The 23,745-nt window shown below is 36.6% G+C and overlaps 2 protein-coding genes across 4 annotated transcripts in view; one reads left to right on the top strand and one right to left on the bottom strand.

Annotated features, from left to right (window-relative positions):
• Positions 1-1,064: 1,064 nt before the first annotated feature.
• On the top strand, positions 1,065-5,647 carry pigc (phosphatidylinositol glycan anchor biosynthesis, class C). The gene is made up of 2 exons (XM_048208593.1): positions 1,065-1,198; positions 3,342-5,647. Exon 2 carries the CDS (start codon positions 3,354-3,356, stop codon positions 4,233-4,235), a length of 882 nt encoding a protein of 293 aa, XP_048064550.1. The 5' UTR covers positions 1,065-1,198; positions 3,342-3,353; the 3' UTR covers positions 4,236-5,647.
• Positions 5,648-5,966: 319 nt separating this feature from the next.
• dnm3a (dynamin 3a) overlaps positions 5,967-23,745 on the bottom strand; it is a 63,862-nt gene continuing 46,083 nt past the window's right edge. For 2 of the 3 annotated variants that reach the window (XM_048208587.1, XM_048208588.1), the window contains 3 exons: positions 21,437-21,672; positions 19,275-19,430; positions 5,967-6,280 (listed from right to left, as the gene is read on the bottom strand). In XM_048208587.1, coding sequence (XP_048064544.1) covers positions 6,241-6,280; positions 19,275-19,430; positions 21,437-21,672 — 432 coding nt within the window. In that variant the 3' untranslated portion in view covers positions 5,967-6,240. Of the gene's footprint in view, positions 6,281-19,274; positions 19,431-21,436; positions 21,673-23,745 lie in introns of those variants that run through there. The other variant, XM_048208589.1, reaches the window with a different exon arrangement.

Here is a 23,745-nt window from a genome sequence, read left to right as displayed (position 1 = left end):
AAATCTCAAAATTGACAGGTGCTTGAAAAAACAGTGATTTGCCTGTAGTGTCTCCCCTTAAAATACTGCATGTCTGCCTATATAAATACAAATAAATAAATAAATGATAATAAAAAATTACCAACACACTGTGACGTTGCCACAACGTCGCAGTTACTAACTGGCAACTGGCAAAGTTACGATGGGAATTTGACTTTTCCAGTTGTCTTTTTATTATTATTATTATTATGCAATAGAAGAACAACAATTACAAAGTAAGAACAAAAGACAATGAGGGTTACAAATAATACTCCAAAAGCAAACTATGTTAGCTTATAAGACTTACACCATGAAAGAGTCTTCATGCAATAGAATTATTAGTTTCTTAAAGAGAAAAACACATCAAAATCTTTCCTGAAAATAAAAAAGTAGGGAGTTTTCTTTGAAAATGTACACTTATGAATGTAAAATTTAGCATGATAAAGCAATAAATTAATAATAAATTTACAGTGAGAAGGGTCTAAATTCAAAGAATAACCAAAAAACACAATTTTTGAGGGTTATACAAAAGTTTGGATATAAATATTTTTTAACAGAATTTGAAAAATCAATCCAGAAGACTTTACAGTACAGTCCCAAAACAAGTGATTGATCGTTTCTTCATACTGAAGGCAAAAGGAGCAATGGGGTGAAATACTATTGTTAAGTTTAGCAAGTTTATAATTTATCGGAAAACAGTTATGGATAATTTTAATAGAGACTTCAATAACTTTATTAGATAAGAAGAATTTTTGTCGAAGAAGCCAAAACTCTTCCCATTCTATATCACTAAATATGTTATTCCAAAAACTCACACAAGCAGGTAAAGAAATCTGAGATATATTAATAATTGACTTTTCCAGTTGTCACAACGAAAGTTTGGTCATCAAATTACGTATCAGTTAAACAATACAATACAGTAAGCGACCGTTGATAAATATAAATTCTGTAAAAGTCCATTTATACTGTGTGACTGACCAATAACACTCATTACAATTGAGAAAATGAATAAAAAATCCTTTCACTAAGCTCATTCGTTGGAGGGTGTGAGGAAAGGTCGGCAGATGGCGCTCTCCAGCCAACGCTGCAACCGAGCTTTTGTTTTTGTGGTTCGTCACTTCCGGGTGTGCGATGGCATGACAGCAGTGGGTCAAGAGTGTGAGGAAACCCAGCTGATTCTGTAAGATATTATAGTTATTTTCATTTTTTTCTAGAAGTATATGTTCGCTATGAATGATACACTAGCGTCAGCTGTTGTAGGATGAATCGGTTATTGATCATGTTCAGATTGACGCGAGAAGCTGTCAGTCTCGCGCAGAGTAAACACGAACAAAGAGGTTGAATTTTTATGTAATAATATTCTTATTATATATAAGTTTTACTTACACAGATGGAGATTTGTTAACGTTGCGACAGGTTTTGTGACATTTAAAAATGATTCGAAAATATAATTTCAGAAAGTAACGCCTAAAGTTTAATTCAGGTTGTTGTAATTTGCGCTTATATATTTTGGTATTTATTTAGGTAAACTAAAGTCTTTACAAAGAGGTTGATTTTTGTGTGTGTATATGTAATCATATTATGATTTTACAGTAGGTAATAAATACTTTATTAACTCATTTCTTTTTGCTTTATAAATACATGTTTTATTTATAAAAATGTAGATTTCTTAAAGTTTTAAAAATGGTTTGAAAAGAAAAAAGTGCCTAAAAACTCTCTAAATTATTTTCAATATTTATTATCTCTTTCTAAGTTTGATTTGAGTTTTTAATCTTTATTGTTATAAATTCATTTTACATATTTTAGTATTTTTGTAAAGCCTTTAATATATTAAAAAGTCTTAATTTTTAAAGTCTTACATCTTAAATGGTTTGTAAAAAAATATTATAATTTTAACACACTGTATTGGAAATAAATGTTGATTTTAAACAATGCTAAACATATACACTGCCAATGAAAAGATTGTAATTGTTAAGATTTTTAATGTTTTTGAAAGAAGTCTCTTCTGATTAAAAATACAAAAAAATTAATATTGTGAAATATTATTACAATTTAAAATAACTGTTTTCTATTTGAATATATTTTAAAGGTGCCCTAGAACTTCTTTTTAAAAGATGTCATATAAGTCTAAGGTGTCCCCTGAATGTGTCTGTGAAGTTTCAGCTCAAAATACCCCATAGATTTTTTTAAATTCATTTTTTTAACTGCCTATTTTGGGGCATCATTAACTATGCACTGATATATATGTTGCAGCCCCTTTAAATCTCCCGCTCCCTCGCCCCGTAGCTCGCACTTGCCTTGAACAGCATAAAAACAGTTCACACAGCTAATATAACCCTCAAAATGGATCTTTACAAGATGTTCGTCATGCATTCTGCATGCATACATCGGATTGTGTGAGTATAGTATTTATTTGGATGTTTACATTTGATTCTGAATGAGTTTGACGGTGCTCCGTGGCTAAAGCTAACATTGCACACTGTTGGAGAGATTTATAAAGAATGAAGTTGTGTTTATGAATTATACAGACTGCAAGTGTTTAAAAATGAAAATAGTGACGGCTCGTCTCCGTGAATACAGTAAGAAACTATTGTAATTTTAACCACATTTAACAGTACATTAGCAACATGCTAACGAAACATTTAGAAAGGCAATTTACAAATATCACTAAAAATATCATGATATCATGGATCATGTCAGTTATTATCGCTCCATCTGCCATTTTTCGCTATTATCCTTGCTTGCTTACCTAGTCTGATGATTCAGCTGTGCACAGATCCAGACGTTAATACTGGCTGCCCTTGTGTAATGCCTTGAACATGAGATGGCATATGCAAATATTGGGGGCGTACATATTAATGATCCCGACTGTTACGTAACAGTTGGTGTTATGTTGAGATTCGCCTGTTCTTCAGAGGTCTTTTAAACAAATGAGATTTATATAAGGAGGAGGAAACAATGGCGTGTATGTCTTTTCCATGTACTGAACTCTTGTTATTCAACTATGCCAAGATAAATTCCATATTTAATTCTAGGGCACCTTTAAAATGTAATTTATTCCTGTGATCAAAGCTGAATTGTCAGCATCATTACTCCAGTCTTCAGCGTCACACGATCCTTCAGAAATCATTCTAATATGCTGATTTGATGCTCAAGAAACATTTTTAATCATATTATAAATGCTTAAATATATATTAAAACAATGTGTTTAATGATGATAATACCTGTTTATTTGAAAAAGCTTGTAGTATAGTCATATATCTAGTATATGTTTTGATATTGATCAGGCACCAGCTTTAAGTCATTATGTTGTGTTTTGTCAGTTTTGACAGGTGATGGGGGCAGACAGCGGTCCGGGAGCTCCTGCAGCTGTCCCGTGGCGTAAAGTGCTGTACGAACGCCAGCCTTTCCCAGACAACTACGTGGACCGGCGTTTTCTGGAGGAGCTGCGGCGCAACATCCGTGTCCGTCAGTACCGCTACTGGGCGGTAGTGCGAGAGACGGGGCTCATCGCACAGCAGGTGTCCTGCGTGGCTGTCGTTCTCACATTATGGTCTTATATGGAGCAGGGAGACCTGGAGCCATCCGTGGTGTTGTGGGTCTGTCTGGGCTGTGCTCTGCTGGGCTACGGCCTCTACGAGATCCTGGGAGACGCTTGTGTTCGGGAGCGCACACGCCTGGCTGACCTGCAGAGCGCCACCATCTTCCTGGCATTTACCTTTGGGTTCTCTCCTGTGTTAAAGACTCTGACCGAGTCGGTTAGTACGGATACTGTGTACGCCATGTCAGCCGTGATGCTCCTGGCTCACTTGGTGTCCTTCCCGTACGCTCAGCCCAGTCCGCCGGGCAGTCTATCCCTCAACGCGGCTCTTTTCGGGTCGGTGTGCCTGGCGTCCCGGCTGCCCGGCGCCCTGCATACCTTCACCATGCTGAGCTGCGCCCTCCTGGTGTTCGCTCTCTGGCCCTGCCTGCTGCACCGCATGCGGGAGAAGGCGGAGTGGAGCTTCCCGTGGGCAGCGGTGCTGGTGTGTCTGGCTGGAGTCGGGGGTCTGGGTAGCCTGTGGCCCGAGGGGGCGCTGCTTCTCTCTCTGGCTCTGATAACGTTAACATTACTCTGTCCGCTGTTACTAGTCCTCCTGCAGAGGCACAAGGACAATATCCACGGTCCTTGGGACGAGGCGGAGATCAGAGAGGACCTGTCCCGCTTCCTGAACTGAAACTGTCTACGGGATTTAAAAGGACAGTTCACCCAAAAACGAAAATCCTGTCATCATTTAGTCACCCTCAAGTTGTTTCAAAACTGTATGAATTTCTTTCTTGTGCCGAACACAAAAGAAGATATTTTAAAGAACCGAACACTTGATTTGACTTGCATTGTATGGAAAAAATATTATGGAAGTCAATGGGGACCATCAACTGTTTGGTTACCAACATTCTTCAAAATATCTTCTTTTGTGTTCAGCAGAAGAGAGAAATTCAGACCGGCTTGGAACAACTTAAGGGTGAGTAAATGATGACAGAATTTTCATTTTTGGGTGAACTATCCCTTTAAAGTCTGTTTTAAATGCTTCTGAGAGTCTTTTGCACTTTGATTAAAGGGATAGTTAACTCATTTACTCTCTTTTATGTCTTTCCAAACCTGTTTTTTTGTTCCACAGAAGAAAAGTCGCACAGGTTTTGATCGACATGATGACAGAAATAATGACAGAATTTTTGTTTGTGTGTGAACTATCCCTTTAAGCTCAGGGATGAATAAGAACTGTTATTGGGAAATTATATCTCATTTTGCCAATGTTAAACTTAACTATTAAATGAGTGAACCTCATTAAAACATGTCTAGGTCACATTAAATGAAATATGAATTTATGTTTTACTTAAAGTCTAAGGCAAATAAATAATTCCCGCACACAGCTATAGCTTGCACATTGTATTTTAATGCTACGTTACAGTCACGTGACCTTCATCGGTCACCGTTTTGGTGCCTGATAAAGATTGCATGAATGAAATGTTGTGTTAAAATATGATTCGCAAGCTAGTGCAGTGTTCTTCTGTTTATTCATACGCACATGCTTATAGGATTTACAAAAGTCCTAAAAAAAGATTTCGAAAAACTTAATTTTTATAAGCCAAAATATATCATTTTAGTGTTTGATCCAGACATGTTTTCTGATATTGGGAGTAGGGAGGTTTTTAACAGTATTTATATAAATGTATATATTGCCAAATTGCTAAATGGTTTTTAAAATACTACAATTTTAACACACTGTATTGGAAATAAATGTTGTTTTTAAACAATGTTGAACATATATAATTATAATTGTTACAAGCCCTTTAGATTTACTTAAATGAAGGTGACAGAAAATCCATTTACTGTGCAATTGTTGAAATTGTTGTGGACAAACTGTTGACCACAAGATGTCAGTCCTCTATCAGTCCCAGGCATTGGTGCAGCGTTCATGTTTTGTTCATCTGAATCAGCACAGCAGCAGTCGGCAAAACATTTCTGCCAGTGTTCAGTTGAAAGAATGTACAGTAATAAGCCTTTTTTAATTGTCATTTATAACTGACAGAATGAGAGCTTATATATGAACATTCTGTTGTGACATTGCAATAAAGCTGCCAAATTAAAGCATTCTGTGCGACATCTATGTAAGTTGTGTAAATGAATGCAGTTAATTAAGTAACACTAATGCTTGCTTGTCAAATTTCACATTTTTGAAGAAAACGAGAGTTATGTTGGAAACTCGCACCACAATGTTGCGGGTGGTGCTTGTACAAGCTGCATGAAATGAGATATAAATCATGCCTGTAACACAAATGGTGTCAGAAATTGGCTTAGGGGTTGGTTCAAATCACTAACCCTAGTCATGAGCAATAGTAACTGCGACGCTTGCTTTCGTAAAGGCCGCTAACTACTGGAAAGTGTTGGACTTCTCAAGCACGCAGTATTTACAAAGTCCAAAAATGCTTTTTATTTAAGCCTGAAACTCACTCACATTGCAAACATCAACATATGTACAGAACAGGAACAAACCTCTGCGGAGTGACAGCGTGCTGCTCGGTCGGTGAGCAAAAAGACATCTGGAGATGTTGTTTGCTAAACCTAAACCTGTTTGGATGCTTTTCCACTGTGTCTAAGATTTGAATCTTTGCTGTCTTCTTGACGAAAATTCAAGCAGATGGTTGTTGGTGCTTTTTCTCTCACAGGTGGGCATTTGGGTCTCAGTGTGGGTGTTGAGTGGGCACCGCCGGTGGCTGTCTCCTGCAACACATTAGACATAACCTGAGCCGTCAGAACACACTCCCATAGGTCAGTGCTCACAGCTCTGCCAATTCAGCTAATGGAAATAACAACAATCTCCCATAAACTGTTCTGCTTCAGATGGCTGCATATGTTTACAATTGCCTGCGAGTGTGTTTTGTTTTGGGAAAATGAAAGCGAAATGAACACAAATGGCCAGATCACATCAACGGGACTGAGTAGAACACAAAACCGATTTTTCTTTAGATGGGTTACAAATGAATACCAAACCCTGCTGATTAGCTGTGAATCGTACACAAAAATCTGCAGAACAAAAAACACAAAAGAATTCTTAAAGGGTTAGTTCACCTCATTATTTTCTCAGTCTCGTGTTGTTTCACATCTGTAAGACTTTCGTTCATCTTAAGAACACAAATGAAGATATTTTTAATGAAATCTGAGAGCTTTCTGTCCCTCCATAGAGATCCAATGCAACTACCATTTTCAAGGTCCAGAAAGGTTGTAAAGACATCATTAAAGTACTCCATGTGACTTTAGTGGTTTAACCTCAATTTTATGAAGCGAGTGCTTTGTTTGCGCAAAAAAAAAAAAATTACCATTTACGAAAATATTGATATGCAACGCACCTTCACGAGAGCATCATGACACATGCATTTTGTGTTCAGTGCTAAATTGTGTTTTTTTGCTCAAACAAAGCACTCGTCGCTTCATAAAAGCTGGCAATTGCGTTGGATCTCTATAGAGGGACAAAAACCTCTCGGATTTTATTAAAAAAATCTTAAATTGTGTTCTGAAGATGAACGAAGGTCTTACGGGTGTGGAACGACATGAGGGTGAGTAATTAATGACAGAATTTGCATTTTTGGGTGAATTAACCCTTTAAGGAAAATTCATAATTGTAAATAAAATATTATCCCCCGGTTTCACAGACGAGACTTAAGCTAGTTCTAGACTAAAATGTATGTTTGAGCTGTTATAACTGAAAGCAACTTGAACTGACATATCTTAAAATATGTCAGTGTCATTGTTTTGGTCTCAAGATGCACACCAGTGATGTGTTTTTCATTGATAAAAGATACTTAAATATCCTAATTGAACTAAGGTCTAATCCTGGCTTAGGCTAAACCCTCTGTGAAACCGGGCCCAAGAATTCTAACTTTTTTTCTTAAAAAGTGATTCTTCTTGCTTTGAGTTTGTTTTTCTGGTAAAACTTTGCATTAAGATTCAATTTGTTAACTAACTAATAGTACTACTACTAGTTATCATGAACAAACAATTCACACTACTTTTACAACATTTATTAATCTAGGTTAAGGTTAGTTTAAGACATTTGTAATGTTAAAAAATATTTCTTTTGAACTTTCTTTTCATCAAAAAAAAAAGTATCATGGTTTACACAAAAATATTAAGCAGTACAACTATCTTTATCATCGATAATATTAAGAAATATTTCTTTAGCAGCAAATCAGCATATTAGAATAATTTCTGAAGGATCATGTGACACTGAAGATTAGAGTAATGATGCTGAAAATTCAGCTTTGCATCACAGGAATAAATTATATTTAAAAAGATATTACAATAGAAAACAGTTATTTTAAATTGTAATAATATTTCATTTTTTTTACTGTATTTTTGATCAAATAAATGCAGCTTTGATGAGCAGATCAGACTTTCAAAAATAAATTCAAATCAAATCTTTTTTTAAAAAAAAACAAACATCTTACCAAACTCAAATGTTTGAACAGTAGTATATACAAATAAATTGTTTCCAATAATATATTTTAAAGGGATAGATCACCCAAAAATGAAAATATGATGTTTATCTGCTTACCCCCAGCGCATCCAAGATGTAGGTGACTTTGTTTCTTCAGTAGAACACAAATGATGATTTTTAACTCCAAAGTGTTGCTGTCTGTCAGTCAAATAATGGGAGTGAATGGGAACTTGGATCAATAAGAGCCGAAAAACCTTGCATAGACAAATCGAAATTAAACCCTGCGGCTCGTGACGACACATCGATGTCCTAAGACACGAAACGATCAGTTTGTGCGAGAAACGGCAGTGATGTCTCGCGCATATACTTCAATGAGTGCTAGACATCACTGTCGCTGTCAGAGCGCGATCAGACCTCACTAAGCGAGTGCTGAACGCAGTTGGACATAGTGGTGTATCAGAGGTAAAAAATGATATAAATACTGTTCGGTTTGTCCTAAGACACGAAACCGATCGTTTCGTGTCTTAGGACATCAATGTGTCGTCACAAGCCACAGGGTTTAATTTGGATTTGTCTATGCAAGGTTTTTCGACTCTTATTGATCCAAGTTCCCATTCACTCCCATTATTTGACTGACAGATGGCAGCGGTTGGAGTTAAAAATCATAATTTGTGTTCTACTGAAGAAACAAAGTCACCTACATCTTGGATGCGCTGGGGGTAAGCAGTTGAACATCAAATTTTCATTTTTGGGTGAACAATCCCTTTAACAGTATACAGTAGTATATTTATAAATTATCATTAACCTAAAGTTGTAAAAAAAAAAAGTGTTCATTGTTTAGTTATGATACGTAATTAAAGGGGTCAAAATATGCTTTTTAATGTTTTCCTTTTCCTTTAGTGTGTAATGTATCTGTATAAGATCTGTAAAGTTACAAATCTCATAGTCTCCCACAAAAAAAATTTCTTCAATCTAATAGAGAACACTGACCCAGACCTGCCTAAAACGCTTGGATTGAAGTCCAGATATTACTTCCTCAAATGACCATGTCACATATTAGCATAAATACCCACCCAAAGAGAGAATGCTTCAGTGAACCGTAGTGTTGTCGTCATGTCGCAGACACACTGTGCGTTTGGATGCGAAAGCATAATCTCTTTGTTAGAAATCAGTGGTTAAGATTTATTTATAAAGCTGTTCCTCAGCAGTACAAGCCAAAAGTTTGCTTGTGCACATTGCATTTTACAGAGGACAGCTTCCTGAACCTGGGAGAGTTCAATGCCGGCTGCACACAAAGACCTCTGTGAAAAGTCATGCTTGCAAAATTTGGTTTCGATGGATCATCTACATTTTCAGAATCCAACTTGGGCTCAAACTGATACGGTAAAACTGACTACATTATTAACTGTGTGTTATCTTACATGGCTCTGTGGAATACTTGATTCTGATTGGTCAATAGCACCATCCAGCAGTATGTTATCCCCCGATAACAACCGGTAAAAACAGATAACACAGGCTCATGCGGGTAACTGAAGTCAGCGCCTTATGCTTGCTAGAAACAGTTTTTCCTCGTGGAAGTTTTGCATTTGGTGAGCTAATATAATATCAATATAAATATTAATTAATTACGCAGCTGCTGCCATTTTGCAATGATTGTTTTGTACACTGTCAAGGATTATAAGATAACAAATAGGTATGATTTTAAAACAGTTTATCCTCAATCAGTATCTCTTATCCCCATAATTATTTATGTGGCAAAATGCCATGTAATATGTGGTATGACTGTACCGTATCTCTTAAATATCCATCTAGTTTGAACTTGCTGCTTGCTAGCAACTTTCTTTGCAGAAGCTTTGGGTTTAAAGACCTAATAAAATATTTCAACTCAAGTCAATATTTCATGTCTAATTATTTACTTGTATGGCAGGTAACTATGCAATAAGCGGGATAATGTACATCCATCCAGTTGTTATCACAGAATAAACCCCTTCAGAGTGGCCTGATCACTCTGTCTGGGTTTATTCTGTGATAACAACCAGCTGGATGTACATTATCCCTTACTTAAAGCCTTGGAAGTGTTTCGGTGAGTTGCAGGGAAGCAGACGACGAAGGAGATAATAGTAATTCCAACACGAAGGTTTATTAACATAGACTAGAATACAGCCAACGGGAAGCAACAACACACCTTACCAAGACGAGAACCGGCAATGAACTGAAAAACACAGGGAGTATAAATACACAGAGAACATAATGACAGACACCTGAACGTAATCAGTAACCAAGGAGACTAACTAGAATGCAATTAAGACTAAATAGAACTGAAGCACAGGAAACAAACACACAGGAATAAAACTAACGCAAAACGTAACAAAACCCTAACAGGAAGCTGAAGATCGTTATTATGGTAAAGGAGTGTAAACATTTCCGACACACGTTTGAGATGTTTGGGCAGTCACAATGCACTGGGTCAGCTGGCCGATCACTCTAGGCTTTTCGAAAGGAGGGGCTTTGTAAAAATCAGTGCGTTTCAGACAGACTGGAAATAGAGGTACTGCTATAGTGTACAGTATATGAAAATATGTGAGCTTTTTTTCTTTCTTTTTTTTTTTTTTTTTTTACATTAAAGCATGTTAACCTATTCTACACTCTAAAATGTAATTCAGGGGACCTGTTACCACAACTTAAGGAAATGCATTTTAAATAAACCTTTTAATTTGCAAACATTATTTTGTTGAGTTCTGTTGACATAATAATGTTGATCAACTTAATATCGTCTGTAACTTAAACTCAAATTTCTGCGTTAATTGGCTTTTTATATATAAAAAAATTAGGTTGTAGTAACAATGAAATTGTTACTTTCTAGTTCCCTAGTGGATTTCTAGTGGATTTCTAGTTCCCAGCATGCTTTGCATAGGACTGGATAAGGAGAATAAATGTTAAATTTAAGTGTTCATTTATTAGTTTTTAGTGAAGGGAAAGACCTGTTAGTGTTTAATGCTGTTCTGTTTGACATTTAAAAGAGTTTCTGTACTGTTGAAGTTTTGTGGTTACCATTGTGCTGAAGAGAAGTTAAGCACTACATCGATTCTATAAGCAATGACTGCGCTAATGCCAGTGAAAAGTAATATCTTTATTAAATATACATGTTAAATAAGTTGTGTTAGCATGTGCTATGATTAGGGTTGGGAATCGTAAGAAATTTTCCGGTTCCGATTCCGGTTCTGCCTAACGATTCCGGTTCCGGTTCCATTAAAATAATTAAACAACTAATAAAAAATAATAGTAAGGGAAAAATGCACAATACTCAACTTAAACAGTCCTTTTTGTGTTTATTATTCTTATAAAATGAATTTAACAGACTGCTAATCTCATATTCGCTAACACTTTACAATAAGGTTCATTAGTTAACATCAGGCCTACATTAACATGAACTAATAATGAACTGCATTCATTGCTATAATATTCATGAGATGAGACATCTCTATTAAAGAATACGCTCCCCGCACTTCGCCCACCCATCACACCAGAACCGTTTTCGGAACCAAAATTTTGAAATCTTGCACGGTTCCGGTTCTTTCCAAAAAACACTACCGGTTCCGGATGAGAACCGGTTCTCAGTTCCCAACCCTAGCTATGATAGCTATTGATTTGAACTGAAATAGAATTGAGTAATCAACTTAAAAAGTTGTGTTTATGCAAAAAATTAACTCAAAGTAGCTTGTTGGTTGAACATAAATTCACTCAAAGTTGTCATAACTCAATTGATGCAAACTGTTGCTTTAATTTTTGTTTTTGTTGAGCCATCACATTATTCATTATAGTGTATTACATCCAATAAACAAAATAATGAACTTTTAAAAAAACATCATATGATCCTTTAACTAATTTAACCTTATTGTAAAGCGTTTCATAATTAATTTTCTGAACTTTCAATAATATAATTTTTTGCCATTCTTAAAGTAGAATTACAAATATAATACCATTGACTGGTCAAGCTAATGTTGCTGTGTTGTGCTGGTCAGGATGCTCAAATAAACAAAGCTAGTGTTAGACTTTTCAATGAAATCAACTGAAAAATGACTTACTTATACTTGTCCCAACATCTTATGGTGGAACAGAAGTATTGGAACATTGAAAAATGGACACATCACCTTTAATTAGGCCCAAAAGACCTCATTATTGTGAGTTGACCATGTTACAATTGCAGGCTACGGTGTCGGTGCGTCTTGAGTGCGTGTGTGTGTGCGAGTGTGTGTAGGGGGAATATGAGTCCAGCATTCCTGCAGAGCTGGTCCTGGAAAGATCCCTGTGGAGACGCAGGAATCTCACTCTCTAATGGAGCTGGCAGAGGGAGCCGTTCTCTGGGATGGGAAAGAGAAGAGAGTGGCTTTTATTTTTCCTGTGCTGCGGTGAGCACAGGACTGCGGTTTCACAGAAAGAAAAAGAAAGGACGGAGACGACGGAAAGAAAAGCAAAACAACGCTTGAGGAAACATGCGAGATCTTGCAGCCTGGAAATGCCAGGGGTTTACTGGAAGACAGAAAGAAACGCACAAGTTAAAAGTACAAGAATGCACTAAAGACTGCCGGGGTGTAATTGGAGGAGTGGATGAGGTGCGAGAGAGGAACGCTGCTTGATTAGATGCTGGCGGCGTCTCAGAACCGAGCGAGCTGCCGCTATAGTGCCCATAAATGCTGCTCGGGTCACCAGGTTCTGTCACTGTCCACGAGGCCGACTCTGGTCGGGGTCACGCCGAACACTTCAACTGAAGGTTCAAATGAGTTCTGCGAAAAGCGAAGGAGAAAAAAAAGGCGAGGGGAATGGGGGTGGAAGGAAAGAGAGGGAAAGTTGGAGAGTTGGGATGAGTGATGGTGAGAGGAAATGTGAAAAAGTGAGTGGGAGAACTAGAGAAAGGGGCGACGGGGGGAGAAAGAGAGAGAGAAAAAGCAGGAGAAAAAGGGTGGAGGTCCAAACAGACCCGTTTCTGAACACAAAGGAAATGAGGCAGAAAAGAAAGAGAAAAATGGGCCAAAAAGTGAAGGTAAGGAATGAGAGAGTGAGATCACAAGGGAGAAATCGAAGAGAGTGCTGAAAGAAACGAACGCCAATGGAATGGTGAGAAAGGAAAAGATAGGTCTGTTTGTGAAAATTGCATACTGATATGACGGTCTGAAGAGGAAGCTGACCATAACCCTCTTCCAGTGCTCCTTTAATGAGGTCATGCTTCTGGTTTGGTTTATTCTTGTTCATATGAAATACGAAACATACTAGAGATATCCAATGCAATAATCACAGAACGGTATGAAATATGAGAAGCCTTCATGTACGGCCTCTGGTGATTAGACTGACATCAAAACAAGACGAGAGCTAGAAGAAATGAGGACAGTGGAAGAGAACAGAGACCGTCTGCACTGAAAATGGGGGATCAAATATGGAAAACACATTTTCAACAAGACCTCCCCCCATCTCAAGTGACGTGTGAATCTCGCTCAGAAATGTCCAGATCATGTTCCATGCCCAAATCCAAAGAAGAAAAATAAATAATTTTGGTAAAAAGGAAATGAAGTCTATTTTTAGCATCATTAACATTTTTATGAATTGACAATTCTTATTAAAGAAAATGATAAATACATCAAAACATTATAATTATATTATAATATGAAATCTTATCATAAGATGTATATATAAATATGTATAATAATAAATGTATACAAATTAATTAATAAAAATAACAATATCAAATTTTAATAGTTAAATTTGTAATCGTATAAAAAATACAAAATGTTATTTTATATATTTTTTCTTTTGCATCGTGACATCTAATTCTCATTACTAAAAAGGATTATAAACAATACATAAAAATACTATCAACAGTATATTAAATATACAAAAATATCAAATAATTTATAAAATAAAAAATTATATAAATTTGATATAAAATTTTAATTTGTTTATTTAAATGAAAATTAAATTGTATATATATATATATATATATATATATATATATATATATATATATATATACACACTAATTTTTATTCCTGTAAATATAATTAGTATATTAAAAAATAAAAAATTATATTATATTTTATAAAATAAAAAATTATAAAAAATTATATTATTAATATTATAATAATATTTTCATATAAAATTTAAATAAACAGATTTATATGTAAAAGTATTAGTATAAATTTAATGTCAAAATTTAATTGATTATAAATTAATTTTAAATAGTATATATGCAAATATTATAAACAGTATAATATTAAATATATAAAAAATATTGAGTAATTTATAAAATAATAAAATAATATAAATTTAATGTAACATTTTAATTTGTTTATATATATATGTAAATATTATAAAATTGATACAATTATAACATTAAATATTTTAATATGTTAATTAAAATAATTTGTTTTTCATCTAAAATGTAAATAAATAGATTTTTATATAAAATTATAATAATATAAATTTAAAATATATATATAATGAAAAAATAATTAAACACTAACTTGAAGTATAATTACTTTTTAGTTTAAATACTATATCTTTTTTTGGGTGGTGAATATATGACCTTGGCAAAGTAGCTACAAACTTTCACTGAGGTGTTCCTTCAAATGTAAATATGTTTGCCTGTGTGACTGAGCAATGACATCTGTTGAAGTTAAAGTTCTTTTTCCCTTCACACTCAAGACCACATGTTCATGTTGTGTGGAGACAGAAGTTTCTGTGATCTAGTGCTGTAGTTTTGGGACCGGTGAGCACGTGGTCTCATCCATCATGCTTATGAAGGTAGGTATGCATATATATCACAAAGAGTTCTGGTCTCTGAGCGCACCGCTTTGAGACTAATCCTAAAGACGGATCCAAGAACAAGCCTCGCTCTTGGGACACAGAGAGTCCTATTAGTTGTGTTCAGTACGAGCATAAATCCCAACATTTGGGAAGGATAGCAGAACTAGCGGATCTTAAATAGTTATTTAACAATCACATGCTGCCATCACGTCAAGCCAGAATGATCGTTTTTATGAGACAAATGAATATGAACGTCACCACAATGCCATAATTACCAGTGGGAAACTCTGTAGCCGGTTGCAGCAAAACCTTTAGGTTCAGAAACCCTATAGTGATAATACCCTATAATTATAACTAAACTGTTTTCTTAACTTAAGGGGTTTGTTGTAAATGAACACTTTCTGACTTTTGGATTTGGGGGTGTGTGAATAAAAAATCATGCTGGAAGCAATTTTACATTGATCATAAATCATTTTTTGTTGTATAAAATGCATAAAGCACCAGTTAAGCCCAAAGTATACATCAGTTTTTTTATGTGTACGGTAATTAGTTTGTCCAAAAGGATTCACTGTTTCACCTTTACACAAAGAAAATATATTTCCTAATATATGAATGATCAATATATTCAATGATTTAACGGTATATTAGAAAATATACAGATTAATATATTGTGTAAATATATTACAATATATATTGAATAATAGGAATTGCCGCTTTCATATATTGAAAAATATTTGACAATATATTTATTGTATGTAATTTCATATTCAGTAATACACTTCATAACATATAGATGTACATGTGATAAGATATAGTACTGCATTGGTATAAATATATTGGACATATATTTACTCATGCAGTATATACACACATATATAGAAATATATAATGTCATATATTTCTGATATTTCATAATTATTTACATTATATATGTACCATATTTTCATAGCTAGTTAAAAATAGCACAAGCACACCTGCATGTACTAAAGTATTTAGCAAAGAGACTATCACAGTCAGAAGCAAAGCATGCTGGGAACTAAAAATCTGTTAACTCATTCCGTGAATGTGTGTATACAGTTTATTTACATTCACATTTATATGGCAACATGTATGTTCAATATGTGTACACAATAAAGGAATATTACATGCAATGCTATTTTTGTCTTCATTTCTAAATATTTTTATATTTATCAATATATAGTCATACATGGTCAATGCATATATTGCAGTATATTGAAAAATTGAAGCACTAGTTTCCCATATGGAAATGTATGTAATAGATCGCATTATATTTTGCAGTATATTCCCATATATTTTTGTTACGTAAGGGCACATTCGAAAAAGAAACTGAAGAGGTGGAACAACAAACTACTGTAGATGGTAACAACAATAGATGGCCGAGTTGATAAGCCTTTGAGTTCATGGATACCCGCAACTTTAGTTTAAACGTGTACAAAGATATTTGTATCGCTCATAACTACTAGTGCAGACACTGAACAAGGATTAAACTTGTCATTTAGATAGATAGGAAAGCTAATGGACATCTTTTTCCCAGTATCAAGGTGTGGTCGCATTTACTGTTGTTTGGTGAAATCCCGTCATTCCCATAGGAATCTGTGTGATCAGGAGTTGGGCACAATGGCATCAATTGGGTATGCCAGGGTGTGGTGGCTGCCATATCTTGGCAGCCTGGTCAGGTCAACGCAAAGTAATATATTTTTATTGCAGGATTAACAGAGTTATATTACTGTGTAACATATAATTTGTCATTTTTTATTAAAAGAGAAAAGCAGGTAAATTAAAGCGATTGGGTTATTATCAAGCGGTAACCTCCCCCAGTTTCTCTTGAAGCCAATACAGAAGTGACTTAAACTGCAATTCATCAATTGGCCGCTAGGGACAGGCTCCAAAAGAGAGCAGAATCTCATTGACCCCATGTTAAAATGGCCAACTTTACAGCAGAAAAAAACATGTTTACAGCTGGTACAAATTGTGGTTTTGGTTTATATTGCTAATTTTGGCCTTCATGACAACTGTGGGGGGTGAATTTTTTTTATAACCCTAACTGCATAATTAAGGGCGTGGTCACTTGAGTGACAGGTGAATTGCGCTGCATTCTGTGAGCCGTCACCTCAGCTAATTCCAGCCGCTGAACTTGGCATCTCTGCCCTGTTTGTGCTTTTTTTCGGGATTATTTTATACAATTATAAAATAATATGGCTTGCTGCGTTAATGGTCGAGACTCTGAACAGATAAACAGAACACACGTCGTTGGATCGTGGCATTGGCTAGAAGTTTTGTTAGTGAGATTTACTACAATGACAATGGTGGGAGGATATAAAACTCCAATAGCACTGCTTGGATATTATAATTAAAACTGCTGCAATGTGAAAAATTATACTTTGGACGCAGGCTCAATTGTTTGTTAGATATATACGATAATATACAGTTTTACAACATAAACGCTGCTCAGGTTGCATAACTTCTTGAAGAACGATGATGGAGAGCTGATCATTCAGAAGAAATGTGATGCAAACAATGGATAATATATCAATATTTCATGGATTGAACGCTTTTGTGAACAAAAAGTACTGTTTTTTGTTTTTCAATGGACACTCATGGACATTTTATCCAAGTGCTATGGACTGGATTCATCTCGCTATTGCTATTTCATTACAATGGTATGAAGTCCCGTTTGATTTTTCTTGTTGTCATGTGCACACCTGACACAAATTACAATTACTGGTGCTGAAGCATCTATATCGTAAAAAAGACACCGTAGAATAGATTGACAGTAAACCTTTAGAACTTTCTAATGATATAACTTAAATTTATTAACTAATAAAGATTACAAGTTATATCATTAGAATATTAATATTTTAGATAGTATCTAAGATAGATAGATAGCTCCTTTGCCTGCTAACATGATCACGTCACGCTAGGTGGGTGTGGTTTCAACAACCAGGCACCTTAGTTTCAAACACGTCCTGCCTCTTTGCCCATTTTCAGTTATCCAGGAGTGACGTGCGGTAACGTGCTGCTAAGATGGCAGCGCCTCATTTTCGCTTCAAAAATGCTATTCAGAAATCTTCGGGTGACGTCACGGACACTATGTCTATATTTTTTTTACAGTCTATGGTTATTATATTTGTGTTATTTGTGTTATTTGCGCTTTATTTGAGTATTAGCCAATCACAAGCATTTCTGTTAAAAACAATGACCAATCAGAGGCGTTTAAGTTACCGGTAGTGAGAATCAACTCAGTATCTCTCAAAACTACTACTACGTTACTAATTTCTACATGTACACAAATCCTCTTATTATAATCAACAAAGCAGAGAAACACTGTAAATAAAAGATTGATTGTGAAGTTTATTCAGATTTATTGTTTAAAACAGGAGTTTTCACACTCGTTGTTTGTGCTGAACTGACTGACAGCTTCAGTGATTATAAAGGAAGCGTTCTTTACTCGCTTTCTATGTAATTTCATTTGCAGTTTAAAGAAAAGGTTTTGTTGGCTTTTCCTACATACCTCAGTACAAAAGTGACAAAAAAATGATTTTTAAATTTTATAATAGTGATGTGATGATGTCTAAAAAAAAATTTGCCAATAAGTGCTCCTCTGATGCCATCTACTGGTTATATTGTATTTTTTTAATTTTAAATTAAAAGTTTTTGTTTTTCATAAGTGTGTTCCTACATCGTAAAACGTACAATCAGAGCTATATGAGATTAATTTTTGGACGCACCACACACACACATTGTATTTTAAGGGGGACTGTTCGAGGGAGTAAGATTGGATGACGTCATCAGAGTCTGCCAAACCTCGGCTTTTGGTGAATTGATGACACTGGTTGGGTGTAAGGGTGAAAAAGTTCCCCATGCAGATTTCATTCATAATTAAGTTGGTCACAAATTTGTTGCGTTGACCAACAGAAAGCTAGTTGGTATTAAAGTGACTTCAGTGTGAGCAGTGCTTCATGCATTTCTTTGCTATTGACAGTGGACCCTTTTTTCTTTTTCTTTTTTTGCTGAAATTAATGTGACCACACCTTTATAGACCTCCTTGGTTCATAAGCACTTATGAAAATACAACATATATTCACAGAAGATGGAACCTGGGAAAGAGGAAACCACAAGTTCACCAAAGCTTTCAAGCTTGGAAAACTGTTGAAATACTGTTTAAAACGCTGTAAAGTTACAGGTCACTGAGTTCATTTCAAATATTCTGCCTATTTCAGTGCTGACGCACCTGATTCCACCCTAGTCACTGGGTACTTTATTAATCAAAGGTTTATTCAGCTGTGTTGTTGATGGAGAGAACACACATGAAATCCCCTTTCATGCAGTAGATAAACATTAGTTGATGAATCATGTTGTGGTATTCTGTCATGGCAGAAACTGAGTTTGTCAAAATGTACCAAGACTTGTTCTGAAGCAGCTATGTGACTCCTGGTCCAGATCTGATTGGTGAATGTTTACCTGGGAACACCAGGAGGGACTCGTTTGGGGCGGCTGCTAGTGTTGGTGGTGTCTGTGCTGTTGGAGAGAGGTGGGTCCGGAGCTTCCAAGCGAACTGGTAGAGAAGGAGCAGCCGGTGCAGGGTGCTTCTTAGGGACACTATAACCTGGAGGAGACCTGAAAGAAAGAGAGAGAGAGAGAGAGAGAGAGAGAGAGTGAGTGAGACGAATGAAGGACTAACAGTTTGGGTGGGGTTAACCTTTCCATTACCTTTCTGGTCATTTGTGTTTACTGGATAAGTATTTTAAGGAATCATTTTGATTAAGACTTTCTAATTAATGTTTCAGACTGATTTGTGAACTGGTTCAACAATTAACGGAAAAGAACCAACCAAAAAGAGGGTCCAACTCACATTTTAGCATCCAACTTTCCATGACTTTTAATTTGTTATTAATCTCAATTAGTTTTGTTTGGCCTGGAAAACAGAATTCCATTATATTTCCTATAATCCTGGTGATTCACTCTGTGTTAGTGCCAACGGTCCACCATTAATTATGTGCTGGTTTAAAGGTCCGCTGAAGTGCCTTGGGACACGCAGTATTATTAATTTATTCATATATTCATATATGAGTTGACGTAATTTCCACCGAAACAGGAAGACACGGCGGGACATATTGCACAGCCCCTCCCCTTTTTTAAAATAACAATAGTGTGTGCTCCAGCGGTTTGCATGACACTGATGCGAAACCAGACTTCATTCATTCCAATGTAAAGCATATACAGTACAGTCCAAAAGTTTGGAACCACTAAGATTTTTAATGTTTTTAAAAGAAGTTTCATCTGCTCACCAAGGCTACATTTATTTAATTAAAAATACAGTAAAAAACAGTAATATTGTGAAATATTATTACAATTTAAAATAACTGTGTACTATTTAAATATATTTGACAAAGTAATTTATTCCTGTGATGCAAAGCTGAATTTTCAGCATCGTTACTCCAGTCTTCAGTGTCACATGATCCTTCAGAAATCATTCTAATATGCTGATTTGCTGCTCAATAAACATTTATGATTATTTTCAATGTTGAAAACAGTTGTGTACTTTTTTTTTCAGGATTCCTTGATGAATAGAAAGTTCAAAAGAACAGCATTTATCTGAAATACAAAGCTTCTGTAGCATTATACACTACCGTTCAAAAGTTTGGGGTCAGTAAGAATTTTTGTTTTTATTTTTTTGAAAAGAAATTAAAGAAATTAATACTTTTATTCAGCAAGGATGCATTAAATCAATCAAAAGTGGCAGTAAAGACATTTATAATGTTACAAAAGATTAGATTTCAGATAAACACTGTTCTTTTGAACTTTCTATTCATCAAATAATCCTGAAAAAAAATATTGTACACAAATATTTTGTACAATTGTACACATTACATGTTTCTTGAGCAGCAGATCAGCATATTAGAATGATTTCTGAAGGATCATGTGACACTGAAGACTGGAGTAATGATGCTGAAAATTCAGCTTTGCCATCACAGGAATAAATTACTTTGTGAAATATATTCAAATAGTACGCAGTTATTTTAAATTGTAATAATATTTCACAATATTACTGTTTTTACTGTATTTTTAATTAAATAAATGTAGCCTTGGTGAGCAGACGAAACTTCTTTTAAAAACATTAAAAATCTTAGTGGTTCCAAACTTTTGGACTGTACTGTATACGCTGTCTGAATTGTTCCCTATCCCCTATATAGTGCACTATGTGCCATTGACCATGTAGAATAGTACATGTGTAAACAAGTGATTTCAGCCACAGCTTCAGCATCTATTTATAATGTACTGGGGCGGGACGCTTTAGATTCTAGAGAGCATTTGATTGGACAGAAAATCTTGTGAGAAGCTGAAGTGCAGAGTGATGTCATCAAAATCATTCATCCATATTGGCGGAAGTGAGAGATTAATTTTTGAATGCTTATATCTTCTAAAGGTGTTGTTTTGGAGCACACTAGCTTATAGATAACAGTAAGGATAACATATTCATACTAAAAGCCAAAAAACTTGCATTTTGATTTCAGGGGGACTTTAAAGGTTTCTAGGGGTCGGGTAAAAAAAACAGCACTGCTGGATGATGAGGTGGGGTGATGATGGAGACACCTCGAACAGGAAGTGGAGAGGTGAGGTACCTTCGGTGTAGAGAGCCACAGTGCAGCCAGGAGTTATCCACAGGGGGTGGCAATGGGGTGGAGATGGTAGAGGTGGAGATGTCAGTGATGATGTTTAGAGCCTCCTTCAAGGCGGCGTGGGTACGCAGCACCTCCTCTCTGTGCAGGGCTTGTTCAGGAGACTCATCCATCAGAGAGTACTGATCTCCTGAAGAATACAATTGTGCCAGTAACTCAGAGTGGATAAACTCCTCTATCTAGAAAAAACAGAGAAATATATATATATATATATAAAAAAATACAGGACTTTAGGCAAAAAGTATAAAAAATACACTGGAATGATGACATGATGTCATATCTGTTGCCTAGAAAAAGCTGTTTATTTCTGCATTAGGATGGTTTTGAGATCACATGACTAGCTGAACTGCCAACTACTCACACATCATCCACACCAGTATGTGTAAAGGCCCATTTACACCAAGAGCGATAATTATAATGAGAACTATATTGGCTTCCACACCAAGGGACGATAACGTCTTGTTTATTAAATGCAAAGTCCCTTTAAGAGAAGTCGTTTGAATCGGTGGCCATCTTTGAAATGCCTCTCAGGCATACAAGTGCAGCTCCCATCTCTTTGAATGGGGAAACATCAAATTCTCCAAATCTGTTTGTCAATCTTTCCATTAAATTTCATATTTGAAATCACCAATGAAATCTGACAACAACTGTCTCATAAATTTTATTTCTGAACGCTCGAATCATGAGGTGAAAAAGGTGACAAAGAAAATTGCTGTAGGGGGGTCTGGGGGCGTCCTCCCCCAGGTGAAAATTTTTGTGATTTTAATATGTAAACAAAGCATTCTGGTGCACTCTGACAAGAAAATAAATGGAAAAGACAACATATGCTTCAAGTAAAAAAAAATAATAATAATAATTTATTGACACTAGGGCTGGGCATTCACAAATTTCACAGTTGGATTCGATTTCAATTCAGAAGCTTGTGATTTGATTTCGATTTGATTACCTTTGTTACAGATCCTCGTGTTTCCGTTTTCCCCGTGACCTAGTTTCCCCATTCTGTTCATTAGTTCATTTGCTGCACCTGTGTCTAATCATCCCATCACCTTGTTAAGTTCCCTTTGTTTGATACTTGTATTTAAGCCCTGTGTTCACCCTCATTCCTCGTCCGTTCTTGTCTGTGTAAGGTTGTGTATATTCTAAGTGTTATCATTAAAGCTTGTATTCCTCGACTCCCCTTCGTTTACCCTGGTGTTTGCTACCAACTGTGACAGAAGAACGGACCAATACCGATATGGACTCACCGGCTGTCCAACTGCTTTACCTCGACCAGGAGCAGCAGTCCCTCGAGACCCACATCCAAAGGTTTTTAGATCTGGCGTGCCATACCAACATCCCAGACGAAACGCTGAGTGTTTTTTTTTATATGAGCCTCAGCACAATGTCAAGAGCTCGTCTGCCTGGTGTGAGTCCTCGGGGGAATTTCGCCGAGTACGTGGAGTGGGTGCTGGTGAACTGTGATTCTCCATTCACCATCGCCATCGCTGCAGAAATCACCAGCCCCACTCCCCATCCAGAGTTCAGCCTACCTTCACCCAGCGACACGGACGACAAGCCGGAGCCCACCGCAGATGGATGTAATCAGCCTGCCGCAAGAAACGAGCCGGAGCTGACAAGCGGGACCGAGTTTCACTTCACCCCAGAACTGGAGTCCCGAGGACAGACGTCTGACCAGGTGTGTGAGCCGGCAACAACGTGCGCCAACGTGGGAGTCCTCGTAGAGTTCGAGGGGATGGAGTGGAGCTCCGCCCACACTCCCACCACAGATGGTGAGCAAGTGCTGGACAATTTGTCTTTTTATGAGGACTGTAGTGAAGAGGAAGATCCCCTGTGTCTCCTAACCCCGCTGGTTCCGTCCAGCCTAGAACTGTCCGTCTCCCCGCTGGTCCCGTCCAGCCCTGCGTCTTCTTTGGCACCTCCCAACCTCCCTCTCCCACCTCCTCTCCAGCTACCATCAAGTTCCTCTGCCCACTCGTCGCTGCATCACGCTGGCACCTCAGTGTCTCCTCCACCAACCCTCTGTGGTGTGGATCCATCTCGGGCCAGCCATTCTACAGCACCGTCTGGACGCCTGGGTCCCTTGGCTCCGCCTCCTGCCTCCGATCCAGTCTCTCCACCTCAGCCCGTCGTCCAGACTCCTCCGCCATGGCTCCTCCCCCCCTCGGCTCCGCCTGGGACCATCGGCCATTCGGCTACACCGGGCTCCCTCGAACCTCCAGCTACACCTTGGTCAGACGTCGCCACGCCTTCGC

The sequence above is a fragment of the Megalobrama amblycephala genome, linkage group LG11 (assembly GCF_018812025.1).
Source record: "Megalobrama amblycephala isolate DHTTF-2021 linkage group LG11, ASM1881202v1, whole genome shotgun sequence".
Classification (NCBI taxonomy): domain Eukaryota; kingdom Metazoa; phylum Chordata; class Actinopteri; order Cypriniformes; family Xenocyprididae; genus Megalobrama; species Megalobrama amblycephala.
This window is presented reverse-complemented; position numbering and strand designations above follow the sequence as displayed.

Bases quoted from the DNA above. Each gene is read 5' to 3' on its own strand.
- pigc (XM_048208593.1), top strand. From the start codon at position 3,354: ATGGGGGCAGACAGCGGTCCGGGAGCTCCTGCAGCTGTCCCGTGGCGT.